This window comes from Anastrepha obliqua, chromosome 1 (genome assembly GCF_027943255.1).
Source record: "Anastrepha obliqua isolate idAnaObli1 chromosome 1, idAnaObli1_1.0, whole genome shotgun sequence".
Taxonomy (NCBI): domain Eukaryota; kingdom Metazoa; phylum Arthropoda; class Insecta; order Diptera; family Tephritidae; genus Anastrepha; species Anastrepha obliqua.
In genome coordinates this window covers 96,714,073-96,735,702 of record NC_072892.1, presented here as the reverse complement: position 1 = coordinate 96,735,702, position 21,630 = coordinate 96,714,073, and the positions used below count along the sequence as shown (strand labels likewise).

Here is a 21,630-nt window from a genome sequence, read left to right as displayed (position 1 = left end):
GACATGAAAGCATAATTTTGAACATTTTAAATACTAAATGGATTTGCTTGTGCACATTTCAAAATATTTCACACATTTTCGAGATGAATTTTTTTTTTTGTAATTTTTTAAGTTTTAACAATTTTCTATTTCAAAATTATGATGTTTCAGTCAGTTGAACTACACAATATATACATATACTTATATTATGTATATAGATATATTATACAATATGCTCTATACTCATATATATACAACAATTTGTGGTGTGCGTTTTGATGTTTCCTAGAAATTCATGGAATATAAATCATCACAGGGGTAGGTGCTTTCAATAGGGACGTATGCTAGCAATATTAAATTAGTTAAACACCACATTAATTAGATATGTATTAAATAAAACATGCAATAGAAAATATCTTGAAACAAATTTAACCTCTATACCAGGCACATCCCCTCTGGACGGTTATTATGACCGAAGATTAGTGTAAGCGAACAGTGACTCAGAATTTTTTTATTTACTATTATTCATTTTTATTAATTAATTTAAATCTTGAATGATATTTTAATATTAAAAAAAAAATCGCATGCCAACCCATTCATCTAAGGCTAAACTACGTAATATTACTAGGTCAAAAAAAACATTAAATGTGCATTTGTATGGAAATACAAAATTTTTCGTTCTTTTTAAAGATTTGTTTCGTAATAGTAATAGTTTTTGTAATACGTATTTTCCAATTTTCGAATTTGATTAAAAAAAGTGAATTTTTAAAATATTTTTATTTTGTTTTTGACCATCAATTTGTATATTTTATTTTTAATAAGTTGAGCTTAAGGACGCAAAGTTAAATAAAACACATAGTATTATACGGTTTTATTTATTTCTCATTTTATATATTCTGTACTTCAGACTGAAGCCAAAATATGGGCCGATCAAATAAATGAAATAATGTAAAATTCTGTGTTTTATTGAAATTTTCGGCATCAAGCTCAACTCATTGAAAGTAATATTTAATTTGATTTCACAACTTGAACTGAAGTTGTTTCAATTGGCTGGCAATACATTTAAACAAACATCATCGCAATCTAATTGAAGCTAAAAGAAAGTGCAAGCTGATTAAAGCAGTTGCCATTATATTTATGAATATATGAAGGTAGATAAAACAAATGAGAGTTTCTGATACACGAACAACGCAGACAGTGCGACTACTTACGACCTAGTGTATGTGGTAAGGTATTGAAAGCAGTGATGGTGGTCAGAGAATAGACGACGATGGTGGTTAAGCAATTTGCCAGCGCCAAATTTTCCTGCATCTTGTACAACTTAGAGCTACATATAAAATATAAACTCACATACGATTGTCTTCAATAATACCGCAAGCTGCCAATATACACGTAAGAACTCTAACTCCCATACACTCAAGCATTTCAGTTGCTGCCAATAATTCAGTTTCATATTGACCTCCATATCCCCAACGAACCAACCAACCGACCAGCCAGGGCACGCCCGAAATGCCAATACAAAATAATACACGTTGCATTTCTTAACCAACAAGACAGTGCCGTCGCACTAAGGCTTACAGAGGCGTGCCACAGGACAACTGAGGACATATTTGCTAGAATATATTTATAGCATTTAATATACTTAGAAACATTTGTATGTATAATCGATTGTGTAGGTATGTACGTGTGGTCATATAAGATGCTCATGCATGTGCAATGCCGTGTCATGCTAATACATTACTTAGTTGCTTACCACAACTGCCAAACTTGTGTATTGCCTGCAGTTGCATATAGCAGTTAGCTGAACATTGCATATGCAAAGGCGCACCTATCTAATAACTACCTGTCGCACACTACGATATGTTGCCATACTACCGTGCGCTGACTGCCAATAATCGAATACGCTCAGGTTGTTATTGTGCACTCGTAGGACATGTCATAGCGAAGCGTAAAATGCAATTTTCTATTGGCAGTTGTCTTGTAAGGATAACACAACTGTATGCAGAGCAGAACGAAGGAGTTGTGCTTGCTGAACTTTGACTAGCAGCAATACGATGACAATGCGGCCAAACCCACTTTTGATTGCCATAACATGCGCACATTTATTGCATTTTGCTAAGTGGAGAAATGTCGAGATATAAATGCATATTTCTGTATGTATGTGAATGTGTGAATATGTGCAAGTTCATGTGTGCATATGTGCTAAGGACTAATATACATACATAGATACCTATTTGTGTGTCTACATAGTTGTATTTTTTTACTGTTTATGTGCCATTTGCTGTTTAGTATCTGTCGTACATGTCGAAATTGGCATTTGTTGCATGAAATTTACTGTTTTCTTATGCAAGAAATACGCCTTTACTACGAAACAACTGCAACGCGGGGAGAGTGTGCAAATATGCGGGCAAGAGTGGTTTAACAAAACAATAATACAGCACAAGAAACTAAGCAAGCATTGAAAGCAAGTCGTAGACATTCCAAATATTCTCATATAAATTTGGTTGCGACCATTATTGGTATTGTTGTTCTTTTTGTTATGCTTGCTGCTCATACCTACAACACACAGACTACACAATGCAATGATATTACAATTTATGCAAAATACGTTCAAATTGAAATTTTAGACTACACATACACACATATGTATATATGTGTGTGTATATCTATGTATGCATAAGCGAGTAGAGCGAGCAGACAGCAGGTGAATAAACGAGACATTTTACTTCAAACCAACACCCGGCCAAGTTGCACAATTCGATTGCATCTAAACAGCTTTATATGTATGCATTGGTGTGCATAGCTTGTAGTCCTTAAAACATATCTTGTATGCTGTAGCTGCAGCTCAACGCTCTCTTGAATTCCAAAGAAGTTCCTAAGTGAAAATATAATTTAGTTACCTGACAAATACACAGGACCGAACACCAAGTTGCCTTTATTTAAAGCAAAGTATCTGTCTCAAGGGACGCACACATGCATACGGGCTCACATACAAGCACAAAATGCAACCATGTGAGGTTTTCCTACACACATACACATACTCAGTTGGTTTGAGCTAAATGCATTTTCTTTGTTTGCTTGTTAATAAATTTGGTCTTGTGATTGGGCGCCAATATAACGGGCGGTTTTTACAAATGCACGCACACACATACAAGCTCGTACTTACACATGCATGTCAAAGTGTTAACTTTATATGCAATAAATATATTTGTATATATATGTATATGTGCATATGAACAACACATACATACGCGCAGCACACACATACAAATTTGCAGCCATTTGCATCTATGCATGCATTTCTACCAATTTCTACATACAAATATGTACAATTTTACATCTGTATGAAAGGAAAATTTTACCCACACTCGCTATATTAATTTTCTTCTTCATACTCATGCATTCTATGGTGCCGTTGTTGTTTGCCGTTTGCTGTAATTATTCGTTTATTGGCAGAGTATGACCAGAAAATAGTCAACAGGCATAAATTACCTAGCGGGAGTATATTAAAATGAAATTTATATTATTCGCAATGAGCACACATGCACATGCATTCCCTTCTGCGCCTTTGGTTTTCCCCCATACATACATAAGTACGCTTTGCATGGCTTGGCGCTGAGTTGAAAAGTTCAACATAGTCAGCAGTTAGAGATCAATGGCTATTTTGTGCATACGAGTATCTACGTGTGTGCATGAATACTTTGACATTTTAAGAACTTTTTATTATGTTCATTTCAATTTGTTTTCAAAGCAATTAAAATGCTTGTGTTACTTGGAAAAAAATATATATTTGGAAAATTTATTTAATTTTGTAGGGTAAAGCTGGAAGCAGAAAAATATTGCATTGCCAGCAATTAAGACAAGCTTTAAGGATAATTTATGGCAATACTAAAGAGTGTAATAAAATAAAGTCAAAAATAGGCAATTGAAATTTTAAAAGGGATATGCCAAATAGCGCAGAATCAAATTAGAAATTTGCTAAAATGAAAATTACTCCAAAATTTATTGAACTATTTAGTTATATAAACCCTGTTTCTTATAACTTTTATTATTAAATTGTTTAATAAATTAATTTCCAAATATTTTTAACCTATTTATTATTATTATTATTATTATTGAGACTTAAAATAACTATTAAATAGTTAAATAAAATTAAAATAACTTTAGCTAAAACTAAATCTAAAAAACGAGCACTAACAGCAACGTCTGTCCGTTTGTCGCAAGAACTAGCCAAAAATGTATACTACAATAATAATATCTGGATACATTTATGGAAAGCATATTTCTTATAGTAATCGACAACCAAACATTATTCAAATCCTTTATGTACTGTTGCGTTGTCCTGGCTGCATTTTTTTGCCATTACTTACATTTATATTAAATTAAGAATATTGGTAACAATATTCTTCTGTTGTTCTTTTGTGTTTTTTTTTTTTGAAGTGGTACATATCGTGAATATTTTTCTTCAAGCAATGTTTTTATAATTTTTTATAAAATTCAAGAAATATTTTTAAGCTAATTTTGTAATTTTTATAATTTCGTTTTTCTGTAATAGACATATTTCCACTCCGCACTATAGCATATCATCACTTAGATTTGTTTAACTCTGTTTTTTCTCAATATTCATTATTTTTTGTATTCAAGTGTGGTTCATTTTTAACAAAAGACATATAATGCACTTTCAAATTTTTAGTAACAATGAAAAAAAAATCAAAATTTTATTGGGATTAAAATCCCAGTTGCATGATTAGAATTTAAATTTCTAGAATGATTTTTTTATACACCTTTATAGCTTGTACATAGAATAAAGTGCAAGTTTGAAGTCGCTGAAAATCAGTTTGAGTTTTGGTAATTTTTTGCCTTGATGGTGTTCGCCATTTATCATAAGCGCGAGCTGTTTTTGGTATAGAGAAAGTGCGTAACGCCGCGGAGTTGTGATGAACGGGTTGTAGAATTTTTTGTATTTCTTGCATTATTTTAATTTATTTGTATTTATTATACTTGAAACTTGGGTTTATGTGGATTTTATCAAATAATGAGCTATACTTTTATATCATACTAAAACAAAAAGTAAAAATGATTATGATCATCTTAAGGTTATTAATGCCGCCAATGTTAATATTCTATCGCAATTCGCATCCCTATGTAAAATAAGCATATAATTTAATATCCTCACATCAGCTATAAATATACACATTTATACATCTTTCTGTACTAAATATTATCACCTAAGTATGTTAAAAAAAAACAAAAAAAAAAAAAATTTTTTCTAGCTGCCCTGGCAGCCAGTGCTTTAGATTTAAGTGGAGCAATTATTTATAATTGTTTCTCTTTAAATAAATAAATAAATAAATAAATAAATAAATAAATAAATAAAAATGCAAAAAAAAATATTCAAAATTATTTATTTATTTAAATTTACTTATTTATTTATAAAGTACATGGATACCAAATTCTTACAGAGTACTAAGACAAATTAAAAAAGATTATATATATTACAAGATTTCAGAAGGTTAACAAACAAAGAAAAATCATGCTCTGGTATCCAAGTAATTTACTACTTATTTATTTTTAACATTTAACTAAGTTTATGAAACCATAATTTCTAGCCGACCATTTTACCAATAATTCTTAACCTACGGCATAGAGTTTGGAGTACTACTACTGGAATTTTAAAATCTTCTTACTTATAAAAGGCTCGACAAAAGAGTACTCATTGATTCACTCTAATTCAATCAGTCAAGTCTACCTTACTGTTATAGGCAGTTCTGATATGGATACTATGATTTTTCACCCAATTTTTGCTTCATTTTCGTTTCAATTTAATTTTGTTTGCTAATAAGTTTTTTTAATGAATTCAAAAAATATTAAAATTAAGTAGTTTTTATATACTTTTTGATATTCACTCTTTTATAGTCATTCCCCATGTGTTTGACAGAGCATCTCTTCCTTTGCATGCATTTTAAGTAGATGTTCTTCTACAAATTATTCGTTCTGCAGTTCTATGTTGCTTCGCAATGGCACATAGTTTTTATAAGTGTCAGTTTCACGATCGAAATAATTTTTTTACAAATTAGACTTGGGTTATTACTATTTATGAAAGGTTTTTTATTTTATATTAAAAAGTGTTTACTAATAATCAACGGTATTCTACTAAAGAGCTCTCTTGAGTAGATCTACAACTAGCACGATTCATTTCATTATAAAAAGTATAGTAAATGCATAATTTGAAAGTGATCTATGTATGCTTTTGTCATACTAGCTCTTTTCCCTACAAACCCATAAAAGTAGTGCTCTTACATACCTATGGTTGCCCAGTTGCAGTTCTTTTCCCTTACATTCAAATTTTGCGTATTAAAAAACGCGAAATAATGGTGGGCAGCATCCGCAAAACACCAAACAAAACGCCCACATCTGCCGGAAGTTGAAAGTTAAGAGAACCCTTTTCATATTGCTGAGCCTGAGTTGGCTTTTGTTTGGCGCGTGCTCAGACAAGCCTTTCATTATAGTTGTATTTAAATTCTTTTTTTTTTAATTTAATATAATAATAATAATAATATCAAATAGCAGCACAAATACAAGTAGAATTGTATGTATGTACATGCATATGTATGCGTATAGGATGCATGCATTTAAGAACAATGGCAGCCAGGACAGCGCAATAGGGCAGAAAGGATTTGAATAATGTCTGGTTGTTGGTTGGCATAAGAAAGAGGATTGCCATGGAAATCGCCAAACAAAGCGGTGGTGCCAAAAGGAGGGCGATTAATAAAATACGAAATAAATACCTACATTCATACATATAAACGAGTACATGTATACATAGAGTGCAGCGAAAGGTGTAGCCAGCAGTCAGCAAGGGAGTGATGAATCAACAAAGTGAAGGTGAAAATCGAACGAAAATAAGGCATTCAATGTACGAGTTCCACTTTAAGCGTAGGAATGATAAAAATTGGTGCAACAATCAAAAGGAAAGGTGCAGTTGCTGGTTTAATGAGTGCTGTTTTCTTATTTGAGAGTTTTTTTTTTTCTTATGTTTTCGAATATGAAATAAAAACTACAAAGGCTTCCGGTTGAAGCGCAATTGTGGTGGCAAACAATGAATTCAAATAGAAGTGCTTATATGCATACCAACATAAACGCATACATATTTGTATATGTATAAAAGTATATATATATGCATACCTATATTCACTTTTTTATTGGCGCAAGTTGAGTCAATTCAGCAGCTGTTGAGCTACAAATCTGCCGAAATTCAAGTAGACTACTACGTGCGCAACAACATGAGCTTGAGTTCGATCCCCACGAGGTGCTTAAGGCAACCAAATTATAAAAGCATTTTTCTAATAGCCCTAATGCTTCTACAGGTAATCTGAAATCTGTTTTCGTCAAGCCTTTTCTTCTACAAGTGGCGTGCACTTTGATGGTATCCTATCCGAATACAACAATACTTCCAGGTGATTAATTTGTTTTAGCTGTCTGAATCGCAAAGCTAGGGGAACAACGGCTTGGAGAACCTGGCAGCATATATCTGCCATAAATTGCAGTCTAAAGAAAAAAACACGTAATAATCCATTTCAACCATTCATTCATCCATTTAAATATCACTCCAGCTAAAATTAATGACCCGATTCAGTTGTTTCTACATGAACCTTAGGTAAGCATAAATGAACTGAAAATATAGATATTTTCACTAAAAATCCCAAATTAAGGATAAATAAAGTAAATCATAAGAGTTATTAAAAGTTAAACATTTAAAGTCATTAAAGGATTATATAATATAAATAAATCCCTACAAAACAAAAGATAATTTCAAGCTTGCAAACGTTTAGGTTGATACCCTCAACCTTAAATCCAAAATAACGTGGAATACATCGGCCATAAGCTGCACTCTCGAACTCCCAATGTCAGGGAGTAAGATATATGTGAGGTGTAGGAATTTTGATGGGTTAACCATCTCATCACAGGTGGTTTATCAAAACCCAATTCAGCAATAATGAGAGCCTACTACGAATTGCAACTCCAAACAACGCACATAACTACATTATCCTGACTTAAAGGTTTTTCATGAGATAGATTTTTATGACTAAAAAACACGCTGAGGTTAGTCGTTATTTTCGAGCTTCAGCTACTCTTAGTAAAAATTTGTCGATGCTTCAAAAGGCCTCGGGCTTGTTTTATTTTTACGAGGAGGAAGCATTGAAAGTCTTTACCCCTGCAGTGTTGGACTTTAACTTGAACTAAACCTGCTATCTATCCTCCCGATACTACCGTTAAGTATATCGTCAGGGCGCAGACCTTGGGCTTTGAACGGCCCATCAGTAAGTCACACAAATATTTCCTAGGCTGGGGTGTATAGCGTGCGCCTTGATTTTTTTCAAACATGACATTTACACAATAAAAAAGAACAAGTAATAATAGCGCAAGATTTATTTTATTTTGCAACACTTTCTCTCACAAAAATTTCGAGCCACTATTTTTCAAAAAAAAAATGTCATTCCTTCCTTAAATCAACTTGCGCAGTCGTAAAACTACCATCCACCTCTCATTCCACAAAAATAGGGAACTTGACGCTGAAGTAGTTAGGCGCATGCAACAGGTTTTGTGGCGCCATTGATTCTGCTGCACTCAAGCAAGGCAGCCAAGCCTAAGCAACCAAAGGCAGCCACAGCATTGTCATAAATATGTCATCATTATCAGTCTCAAATGACAATATTAATTATTTGTTTACTTCTAAACATAATCATCAAATTGGACGCTAAAACATACACTCACACACACATGCACAAGTGCTAATGCGCATATGTATGTATGGCGCATGCTAGAATAAAGATAAGCAATACGGGGCACATTTAGTGCTTAGACACTTCATAATCATAAGTCGATATGAATTGAAATGCCTAGAAGTAGTCGGGTACTATTGAGTATGCATGTATCCGTGTACATATGTATGTGTGCGCATAGTTAATTTTTTAGTGATAAATCGTATATTTTTCATTTATTTATCAGCTAAATTGTCATAAGATCAAAGTAAATATTTAGTTTGCTATGCAACCGAAAGTACATAGAAATTTATCAAAAATAACGTTAAATTATTGTAATAAACAGTTAAAGCGCCAGCTACTGACTTTTAGTCGAGTGGCCCTGCAGTAAATTGACGAAGTTTGCTACTAGGCTTAATTTTTTACTGCACAGTAGTAGCGTGTTTTGTGCGGTTTCATGGAGCGAAATACACACAGACGTACATACATACAAACATATGGAAGTGTAACACTCAGGCGCACTACTTTGTTTAACGCAAACATTTTTCGTATAATATTTTCGAGGGGCCATTTTTGATAACAGTGCAGCAATTGTGTGGCATGCCACATGATTGCATACTCAGACCTTTCCAACACGCACACACACACACACAACGTACATACCAGCATATGCACACAAGTGTTTGCTATCAATTTTCCGAGTTTTTTCACTTTCATTTTGATTTCGTTTGATTTCATTTTCCACATTTTTCTAGTACAAACAAAAAAATTGTTTGCATTTCTTTACGTATACTATTTTTTTTACCATTGCTTTTATTTGGCTCTTACCTAAAACTTTTTTTATATAATATAAATATTTTTTTTTGTTTTTTTTTTGATTTTTTCTTGCACTTTGTTTACACACTGACGCCACTGTGGCGGCTACTGGTCGTCAAGATTTATGAGGGCGTACATTGGGCCGACCGGGCGCTGATGATGGAGACCTTAAAAAAATTCAAATAAAACACAGAAATGAAGTGGCAGTGGCATAGCCTGCATTTTCAACTGCACCCGTTTATTTAGGACATTTTGAAGTGGCTGCTCTAACAGCAAACTTGAATTGAAATGAAAGCCCATAGATTTACTTGGCGTTTAGTTTACACCTACTACTTCCAGCAACAATAAAATGCATTCAAGTGCTTGCTCTGCTAGCTTGATGGCTGGCTGGCTGGCTTTGTGGTTAACTGAACTTTATTGTTTCGTTTATTATTAGAAATACGAATTTGTGTTTGTGTGCGTGTAAAATAATTTAGCCTAAAAGCACAAAAATGCTTCTCAATGTTTACTTAAACAGCTGAATGCCGCCGCACTGTTTGGTGTGTGCATGTGTGCGTGAGTTTTAGTGCGCTTATTAAAATGTCAGTTGCGTATAAAGGTGCTGACAGTTGGACATGCCGTACGCATGATTGATCTGTTTTGCTGCCAATGACTTTTTATTGCACATAAATGCACATACATACACATATAAATACAAACATATGTACATATGTACATATGTTGTGTGTTAAGATTTTGTGGCAGCAAAGCTAAGTGTGGCGCTGTATTGACGGTGTTTAGATAAGCTGAAAGCTGTCAAATAAGTGCTTAGTTCAGATTATTATTTTAGTTTATTTAAGCGCGAAAAAAGTAAGGGGTTAGCAATGCATGCTCACACAAACACATCTTTAAGCAAGCACATTTCTTCACAATTATTTTGTTAATGGGAATTCAGAGAATTTCCTTACATCGAAATATATTTTTCATTTACTTATCAGTTGTTGTGGAAAACGACATAACAGTTCACTACTTTCCATTAATTTAGCTGTAAAATTCGGAGAACTGCCAATTTTCCTTAAAAAACGGGCGGTTTGATTGATTCTTAGATTGTACGTCTTTTTGTTGAGAAAAATTGTTTAATACTCCGCCAAGCATTTAAAAGCATCCACTTCACTTAAATTTGGTATTTATCGCCCTTGAAGATGAATACAGAAAAATATTGCTTTAAGAAAAATATCATTTTATAATAAGCTGCTACACGCTGGTTTAATACATAATAATAAATATATAAAAATATTTATAAAATATACATAAAAATATAATGAAATGTATGTATACAGGGTTGGCCATAAAAAAGCTCAAAATTAAAAAAAAAGTTACAAAAATAAAAAACAAAAATATTGATCGAGATTTTTTAAATTTTTGGACTAAAACATATTTGGTAACAAAAGAATTAATTGTTTCGTCGAAAGAATATTCTAATTTATTACATAGGCCTGCGAGAATCATCAAGAACAATCGTTTTGTAGTTAAATTTCTAACACTAAAGGGTCGACTAAGGCATACTCAGACGTTTCAGCGCTCTCAAAACAAAGCCATGTACAGTCAGAGGACAGACCTAACTTGACCAGACAGACGAGACCAAGGTAACCTGTAAGTAACCCAGTGTCACTTCTTAATCGCATTGTCCTTCGGAGTAAATGAACAATCAAATATCTTCACTAATCGTCGTACGATTTAGTCGTTTGTTAATTTTACTCTTGCCAGCTCTTCGGCGTCTCATGGCCTCTGATCTCACTTTGGTGGTTTGAGTGTAAAAATTTCAAGCAAAATATAAACAAACAAGCGAAACAACAACAAAAAACGAGATTAATATGGCAATGAGACTAGACAAAAAAAAAGAAAAATCAGCTATTGATATCACCTTGCATGGATGCGCCTGGGAGTTATTTGTGTATCCAGCAGTTTGACGTTTAACTGGAATTTCTCAAATACTTCTCAGTGACCCATATAGGTATAATATTCTCTCGTTTTTACTTTCACTATACTATCAATCAGGTCGCATACAGTTATGCGCTTTCAACTCAAATCGGTCATATCAACTCAAGTAGGATAATTTTGAGTTGTTGCTTTGCACGTAATTCGCTAAATTTCTTAGTTTTCTTTTGAGGGTCGGATGCAAAAGAATACATCTAATATTAAAAAAATTACTTTGATTCAATTGTAATTTCTATACTTCATATTTTTCTTACTTAAAAAATTGCATTGCACGTAAAAATTTATTGGAGTAATTTTTTGAAACTTGCTATTTATTTCAGCATCCCTACCCCTCCGAGGATCAGAAAAAACAGTTGGCGCAAGATACCGGCCTAACGATACTGCAAGTGAACAATTGGTAAGTGAACTTTTTTTGATATTCTTTAAATCGGCATGACCGGTGCAGCCAACTGAGTTCAAAATATGAAGTAAATACGCAAATTTTAAATCGGAATTAAAAAGTGATAGAAAACTAATTAACAAACACATCAATAATTTTGCGTTTGAAATTACGATGACATATATGGTGAGTTGAGTCTGAAAAAACATGTCAAAACATACAAAATTTGTCTAAAACACATACAAGGAATAGTTAGTAGCGTCTTAAAAAATAAATATTGAAAAAATCATTTGTAGGGAGATTTAAGTTTTTTCTTTCATATGAAAGTAAATAAAAATAAAACTTGTAACAAAAAATTGAACGCAGAGTGGTCAATCTAGTATTTGCAATTAAATTTGGTTTGGCTATAAATAAAAGGCCCTATGTTCCACCTAGGAATCATGGAAATATATATATATATATATATATATATATATGCAATCAAAATACGTATAAATAGTTAAAACAAACAATTTCTTTATTTTATTCCAAATATAAATTTTGTTATTAAACCCACAACACAATTTAATTTAAATGAATTCCACGCTTGGCTTTTAAGTAGCTCATTTATATGTTTTGCGGGTCTTGAAACTTATCTCAAGAAAGTAAACTTCAATTTAATGCTTCATGATTTCATGCTTTTTCTGAATCGTCTCTGGAAGATTGGCGCAACATTCATCCTTACGGACGCTTTACAAAAAGTTAAAATGTAGTTAAAGTTTAATCGCAACTTCCAGGTGAGCCATTGATTTTACCGTTTTCATTGATTACTCGATTTTCGAATGTTTTTAACATTTCCGAACTTTGTGAAAGCGAGAAATTATTCGCTCCAAACTATATTTCTGACATAACACGAACGTTATTTTTCCTGTCAATGTCAATGCCAACCCATAGTTCCAATTCCAAATGATAATATTTGGATATGTACCACGCTGCTGGTATTTTGCTATACAAGAGTACCTACAATCTGTAAAAATCTGGGCAAGCTTCTCCAAGCTTCTCTAAGATACGAATGTTGCATTCAGCCCCAACTACCCTCTTGAAATTCTTATTTGAAAAAAAAACAACGCATTTTCTTTTCCTTTATGCTATTTACTAAATTAAAAATGTAAATGTGGAATTTTCTTCTAAATTCCTTATCACACGAAAAATGCCAACTAAAGTAACGAAAATTCATTTACGCTACTATTACAACCAATCAGTGAAAAAGTTTTGCACTTCTTCTTCAAAAGTTCTTTGTTTTCTATTTCCCTTCTTCAAGTATTTGCTAAATTTGTTTTTTTGTACTACAAAATAAAGAAATTAAGAAAATGCGTTCAGCAAATGAAAAAATAAAGCAAACATTTCAGGCAAATTAAAAAGAGATGGAAATTCTAGTGAGTAACGCAAAAGTAGGAGAAAAATACCTTTGAGCAAACTTTTTCGATTATAATTCTTGGGACCTGCTCATACAAACACACGCAGACGCCTGCCTTTACGCCACTGATGGCCACAAATCGCCAATTTTCGCTTTTCAAAAGTATTTCGAGCGTTTATTGCCATTGCTTGGCTTTATCCGCCACATTTTTTTTTTTTCTATTTTGCTTAGAAAGAGGCGAGTAAATTGTATAAGAAAATTCCACAAAAGTTTCAGCTGATGGACGCAGAATACAAAAAAAAAGCGAATACTATACTTTTACTTACGCTTGCGTAGGCAGACAGGCGAAGGACATTAGTGGCAGCAGACAGCCAAAGCAAAGTAGCAAACTTGCCGTTCTTAGTACACTTTCCGTGTCACAATCTCAGTGTGAGCGGAGGTATGGGGAGTTTATCGGGTAAAGTTGGAAGCTAGAGTAGGCTTTCAAGCAGCATCACCACCTCCGGTTGGTGGTTTAAGCCGTCTAATATTGGGTGCTAATGGCTGTTAGTTGGTCATTTAAATGGCTGCCCTGCCCCTTCCCAAGTGCCGCATCCAGTACTCATACTCCTCCCGCTTATTTTTATACACACCCACTCCTCCTTATTTACCTTCTTACAGCCATTTAGACTTTTATGTGTTTTTAGTTAATTCCATGCCATTCCACGTTGGCCTCGATCATCCCACGCCGCTGCACTTTGCCCGTTGCCACTGTCTGTTGTTGTTGTATGGTTTTTCGAGCGAATAAATTTAACTAAAATAAGTAGAAAAAGTAAAAGGCAGCCATCACCACCGCCACTCACTTGGCGCTTCAGCGAAGCGGCAAAGCGTCAAACCCACTTTTTAGCCTATAAATATGCTACGTTTATGCCGCCTGCGATATTCCCACTGGATTTCAGCATCCGCCGGTTGATTTTGGGTGTTATTTTCACATTTTTTCTGCCTTCTATTTTTTCTCTGATATACCTTTTGTTGTTATTGTTGTTTTTGCTTTCTTTATTTCGACTTGCGACAAGCAAATCGCTAAGGTGTCAGGCAATAAATTACCAAAAGTGTCTACATTCTGTTTTATATTTCAGTTTTTTCTTCTCTATGCACTTCATTTGAAGCATGCAAGGGCGTTTTCCACTTGCTCACTACGCTTGCTTTGTTATGAGGTGTTGGTGGGAAAAGCGTAAGCCGAATTTCTTTACGCTTTCGTGCATATTTTCTACTAAGTGTGGCGTAGATTTGTTGGCGTTCAAAGAGTGGAGTGTTGCAATTTCCAACTACAAGAAAGAAATATCAGAAAATATATAAATACTTTCTGCTTTTTTTAATTTTTGGTTGGCTGCTTTGTTGGTTTTAATGTATTTTATATATTCCGGGCTTGTTTCCGATATTTGGTTATATTAGTGTGCTCGAGTGAGCGCAAAATTTAATTTAATTGATGCTGTACATGGACTTTCGGGAGGGGCGCTGGGTAGTTGGTTAGCTTTGGGTGACGCTTGTGCGAGATTTCGTTCTTTGTTTTGTTACTTGCTGTTTCGAAAAGTTTGATGCAAATATTTTAATTGAATTCGAATGTGGAATTTGGTGCATATGAAGAACATGCGTGCTTATATACACGTACATACTTATATATGTATATCAAAGAGACCTGTTATCTCTTTGCCGATAGTCGGCTATTCAAAGATAAGTGAAGTAAAATTTGTTTAAGTCGGAAAAATTCTTATAATATATTAAGTGATAATTAAAAAAATAGTTCCTTAGTTCGCCTTAAGCAAAAATGAAGATGAGGTTTTAGTAACTAATCAGTGCACACAAAAATTTCCGACTCTCGGCTAGCGTTCGCAAATTCAGCACACTTAGATTGTTCAACGCCCTTACTCACTCTTAAAAATGTCTTCTCTGCATGAATACTTTCAGGGGCACATAGGAAAATTATTTAGACTTCGAATTGTCAACTCTACAGTCGCGATTAGTCGGTTCGAAATGAGATAAAAAAGTAAGACCACCGCAAGGGTTTTCAAGCTAAGCTTCAAGCGATTATACTAAGAATCAACTGCGCACCGCTTCCTCTCTTATTCTGCAATCTGATAACAATTTTTTACAAATTGAGGCTTTCTTAATTTAAAAGCGTCCTCCGTTTTGTCAGATTGGCTCCAGTTCTCCAATCAAGGGCATTTGAAAATTTTCCTTGGGGCCTAACTCATTTAGAAATAACCTTGCGTTAAAAATTTTGATATGTAGAAGCATTTAAGTTTTAAGGTATAAACATGGCGCAAACTTAATCATCCTATGGGAAGATTTATAACTTTTGCAAATGACGTTGTACGTCAATCATATTTGACACTTGTGAACTAGACAGTTGTAGTGTATAAACAGATAATTAATGTAGCGCGCTGACGATAAAATAAAGATTTCTATCAATCAAAATTTTTTTTATTTAGTAAAAAAGTTATTCAAAGAGAAAATTGGATGAATAAATTTGCGCCACCTTGTATAATATACTTATAAAGTACTATGCAAAAAACAAAAAAACAATTTGTAATATGTTTTTTTTTGTTTTTAGAAAATTTTCTTAAATTTTAACTATTTTGTAAACAACTCCTTCACTAAAGCTATTCACTTAAATTTTGCATATACATATCTATACGATAAGGCTGTTCCTAAATAAGCTCTAAGCTGCTCAAACGACGTTTTCAAATACCATTTACTTGAAAACTGGATTCAATCTGACAAACCAGAGGATGCCATATGATTTACATGGTGTCAATCAAGTTAAATTAACTTTCAAAACTTTTAATCAGCTGTGATCGAACGCCGACAGGCTCTGAATGAGTTGGCCAACTATACAGATGATTTGGGTGCCAGGTAATTTCGCAGCAGACTAATTGGTGAGGAAAGGATCCTATTTGTCCACCCGACATCAACATCCCTCTTACTTACTAGACCAAGGTTGCATGGAAGTCAATACCCTTTACTAAACTCATCATAAATTTATAAAAATTAAGTATTAACTTCAAGCTAGCTACTTTTTCATTTTCAGCAAAGATTCAGATTATTTCATACCGCGAAGCACACTACTGCACCATGATCGCACCACACATTTTCTGGTCACCATATGGTTGTCGTAGTTTTTTCAGAAAGCAAAAAAAAATCTCAAATAACAACCTTCAAGACATTTCCACTAACGCGCTTACTAAAAATATCACTTCGAATGTTTTATGTGTATATATATTTGTATTACATCAAATAATCATTTCAATGATGATTGAAAGCGTATCCTTCAAGGCGAAATGGCTGTGATGCTTATTCATATTTGCATGACGATATGAACCTTTTGGAAGACAGGGTTGATTGGCCGCATTGATTACTTCGTGTGGTAAAAAGAAATTCTTCTGGACAATTGTGATTACCATAATAAGGGAAACACAGAGGTCTCTGGGTTAGCTGGGTGCACACTGCGTTAAATAACTTTAGCACTAGAACTTATTAACAATTTTTGACAACTTATTTGTTTTGTTTTTGCTTTTTTTTTTAATATGCATTTTCTCCATAAAGTGAATACTCGAAATTGTTTCGTATATGGAAGAAAACACCCAACACCGCCAGCAAAAACAAAAATGTGAAAAAACAATACGATTTTTGAGCCACTTCAAACTTATTCCTGATATAAAGCGACAAGTGGCTATAAACCTGCGCGCTTAAAATTTGTGTGCAGATTTTGATAAAAAAATGTGAAATGAAAAATTTTAATGAAAGTTAAAAAAAAATAAAAATTTTTTTTTTAATTTTGGAAATAGCTTGAAACTTGAACTATATTTTAACAAAAAACCTTAAATTAAATGAAAAACAGTTGAATTGTCTGAACTTGTCAAGAAGATTGCTGTGCTATAGTTATTACCCTAAATTGAAATAAAATATTAAAAAAATTGCAAAAATTTTTTCAAAAATATGTTTTTTTTGGAAAATAGCCCTAATATTCATAAAAATGCGCGCTGGGATTTTTTTCACTGATTTCAAATACTAAATAAGTGTTATTTAAAACAAAGTTTATTAATCAGCGCAAAATAATTGCAAATCTAAAACTCATTCGAAAAGAAACAATTTTCTACTATAAATATTATAATTGAAGCCGCTTACCCATCTTAGAAAATTCTTCCTTTTTCCACATAGGCACTTGCATGTAGTACCAAACTAACAACCCGATCTCCTCACTGTCCACCTCCCTTTTATTCGTGTTCCTGTGCAATTCTCATAAAGCTTTCGTGTTGTAAACATTTCATGTGATTTTATACGCCTGACATTGTCGCAAATGTTGTTTTACCTTTTTTGTATTTTTTTTTCCTACCACCAGCAAGAAATTTTTCTCCACACTTATGTATGTGTTGTAGTGCCTCTCGTTGCTGTCTAATAAAAAATTCAGTACCTGAACTATGTATATATATTAAGTTTATCCCCTCAAAAGAAACGGTAATGCACAAGGTCCGCGCATCGACTGCATGTGGCATGCACTCGTAGTGTAGCAAGCTGCATGTTGCAGTACCCGTAATATGATGCCTGCCTTGGCAGTAGAGCACACGGATATCCACTGACAGGCAACCGAAGAAAACAAACAAGGCAGGCAGGCAAGCCTGCTAGAGAGCTAGAAAATTTTTGCTTGTGACTGTCAAAATGTTGCGACTGTCGCATAATATTCAAATTTGATGATGAAGTTGTTAGCTGGTCCACGCGTTCAACAAAACATCGGTTTGGCATGCTCAGATGACTAGAGGAGACTCCCATCTAACATTCTGCGCGAATGGAGGACAGACTAGTAGAGTGGAAAAGCGTGGTAAATTGAGTAGGAAATAAGTGTCTAGTGAAAAGTGTAGAAAAAATTGTGTATGCAATAAATTTGTCACATGCGATAGTTTAAAGTTTTAGGTGCCTTTTTTTGTTTTGCTGTGCTGCTGTTGCTTGGTTGACATGAAAAGTTGCTACACTGAAATAATTGTTAGAGAAAGCTTGTTGAGCGCTGCCTGCTAACATTAAAATGAATTTAAATAAGTACAAGCAAATGTGTACATTTGCTCTTGTATTCAAATACCCGTAAATTAATTTTGCATATGAATATATGCACACATACATATACACATATATAGTACATATACTTAGTTGATAGTAGGCATAGTTGCTGAAAAAATCATTTGCGGCCTACTTCAATTTGCTTGCAAATTTTTTTGGCAACAACATTTCTTAACTTTCCCGCCTGCTAGCCATTGAGGCCCCACCCATAGAAACGCCTCTGCCTTGTCTTTATCGCCACCTATTTAACCCACCCAAATACTAATTTAAACACTCATAAATCGCAGTTGCGCTCTACGCGCACAAATCATTCATTCATCCATTCACTCACTCAATCGCTCACTCGATTGCTTAATACCGATTGCCATTCGCCTCGTGGCCATCAACAACAAACACGTATCTATTGCCAAAAGGCATGCTGACCTAGGTGGTAGCCAGGCAGATATGGCATCATTGGTCCACAATAGCGCCACACATACCCGTACACAGCGCCAGCAGAAGAATTCATCAAACAAATCACAAGCAACTGGGCAAGTTTTCTTTGAAAAAAGAATGAAAAGAACAAAAACACAAACATGATATGCGGATGTGTAAATAAAAAAGGAGCAAATTTCGTTGCTACTTTTTTGAGGGTGTTTCCAGTGGGTGGTTGGGCTTGAGGCGCCGCGCCATAGTCTTTTCAATGCATTTGATTTGTGTACATGTGGATTTCTAGTGAAACAAGTGTGTGTGTGTATGTATGCCAGTCCAGTTAAGCTGTTTTGCCATGCAATTTGTTGCTGTTGAAATGCTCGTAAAATGGCGTTTTTGAAGGGTGTTTACGACTTTATATTCTATGGAGCGCAGGCCAAAAAAAAACAATTGCTGTAAATGTATGTGTGTATGTATGTACGAGTATATATGCACAGGTTGTTCGGTTATATGCGCGTGTGCTGCTGTTGTTGTATAACTGCGATATATTTAGTTGTTGTTGATGCTATGTTTTTTTCGTGAAGATTCTTTGTTTTTGTTGTACGCCTACAATTAAGGGTTGCTTGCACATTCGACATGCTAATTTAGATGATTTATGCTTTGTTGTAATGGTGCGGAAAGCAATTTCGGAGCGCGTCGGTAGAAATTTGGGTGACTCAAAGGAATGCCAATATTTGGATGCTCGTTACATGTAATAAAATGATAATAATGGAAATGCTTTTTAAACGAAATGAGATAAATTATTATTCTTAAAGTTAAATTAAATATCTTAATTGAAGTTTAAATACCAAAATTGATGCGGGGAGATGTATGAAAGGGGTTTTTAAATTTAATAAGAAGATAGCGAAGGCTAAGACGGCTTTATACAACTAGTATTGTAGAAAAAATTATAATTTATCAGGCTCACATTTTGCTTTTTCGTTTAATTTAAGAAAAATTAATAAATTGATTTTAGTTTTTATTTTCAACATTTTTTTATTTTGTTTTCGAAGTGGTATAGAATTTTTTTTCGGATGACGTGCACAAGTACATTAGGCCTAGTCGGTCGCCATACAAAAAAAAACCTTGGAAAGTTCACCACTACACTGAAAATTTACGTTAAAGGGATTTCAGCACCATAAAAAAAACTGTTTCTGGACCCTTCTAAAAACCACCGAAATGGTTTTTTTATAGTAACTTGAATTTTTGTTATACGATTTTTAAAAGAGGTAGGGCATTATTTCAAGCTTGAAGAGTTCTATATGTCGTTGTTTTGCCTTTTTGAGTTCCGAAGTCGTTTTTACACAGTTGGGTTACCGAGCGCTGTACGCCCCGAGTATATAATTTTTTTCATCAATCTCAAGCACCATAAAATGCATTAAAACTTTTGTATAAACTGTTTTGTTAAAATCATAAAGAAAATGTTATAACACTTCAAGCGTCTATAATCTCATACGGAACAATTAATCCTTAAGTGCGGGATTTTTCTTTTTCTTTATTTTTTTTTTTTAAATGTATATATTTTTTATTTAAGCATTTTTTTTTAACATATACTAAAAGTGGGGATTTCAACTTCCTTTAAAAACAAATTCAGCACTGCTATGCAAACTGTCCATATATGAGCATAAATAAATTTTAGAAGACTGAAATATTTTTAATATTATTTAAATATCTTTGGCATTCTTAATAATCGTGAATCATTTATAATAGGTGCCGAGGCACCTAACTTCTTCAAAATAGTACACATTCATTCGTTTTCCAAAAGAAATCTAAACTCACAATCGAAATCAAAGCAAACACAATTTAAACGCTGCGCACATACATAAAAATTGAGATTTCGTTTGATTTGCCTGGTTGAATAGCTGCTTTAGTGGATATTTTTCTTCGATCTAACGATCTCTAAGCGAAAAAGCCAATTTTAACTGGAGTATGAATTAGGCGTCCGCCGTAGCCGAATGGGTTGGTGCGTGATTACCATTCGGAATTCACAGAGAGAACGTTGGTTTTAATCTCCGCGAAAGCAAAATTAATAAAAACATTTTTCTAATAGCGGTCGCCCCTCGGCAGGCAATGGCATACCTCCGAGTGTATTTCTGCCATGAAAAAGCTCCTCATAAAAATATCTGCCGTTCGGAGTCGGCTTGAAACTGTAGGTCCCTCCATTTGTGGAACAACATCAAGACGCACACCACAAGTAGGAGGAGGAGCTCGGCCAAACACCCAGAAAGGGTGTACGCGCCAATTATATATATATATATATATATATGAATTAGATAAAGTACATTTTTAAGCAAAATATGCTCTAACTTACTTAGAGTCTGGTTGAATATGATTATAAGCGCCAATGCTGCGCCAACCATCCAGAGGCGGTTCAAGAATTGAAACCTGAAATCGAAAACTTCCTTAGTGAAATAAATGTCAAAACCCGCAAAAATGTACCAAAAAATGGAATTACAGAGTAATCTGATTGTAAGGCTAGTCATGGAGGTCATTTGATTGAAATTGTGTTTCTGGGTTATTGACGAAAGTAAACACAATTAAATCACAAACTCTAGATGGACCACGTTATTATTTTTTCCCTTATTCAACTTAAATTTAGGGAAATAAAAAAAAAATTATAGAGAATATTGGTTTGGTTGGTTTTTTAGATGGATAACTATTTGACTTAGAATTCAAAGAAGAATTAAAATTTAGAGCCCCTATACTCGTATCTAGGCAACCATTCAATATTTCATACCCTCTTTTACATAATTGAAGCTAATCTATCTTCAGCGATGAAG

The 21,630-nt window shown here is 33.8% G+C and overlaps 1 protein-coding gene across 1 annotated transcript in view; it reads left to right on the top strand.

Moving 5' to 3' along the window:
• LOC129253053 (homeobox protein homothorax) overlaps nucleotides 1-21,630 on the top strand; it is a 258,126-nt gene that overhangs the window by 227,685 nt on the left and 8,811 nt on the right. The window contains exon 6 of the mRNA XM_054891285.1: nucleotides 11,855-11,931. Within this exon, the coding sequence (XP_054747260.1) occupies nucleotides 11,855-11,931 (77 nt within the window). The remainder of the gene's footprint in view (nucleotides 1-11,854; nucleotides 11,932-21,630) is intronic.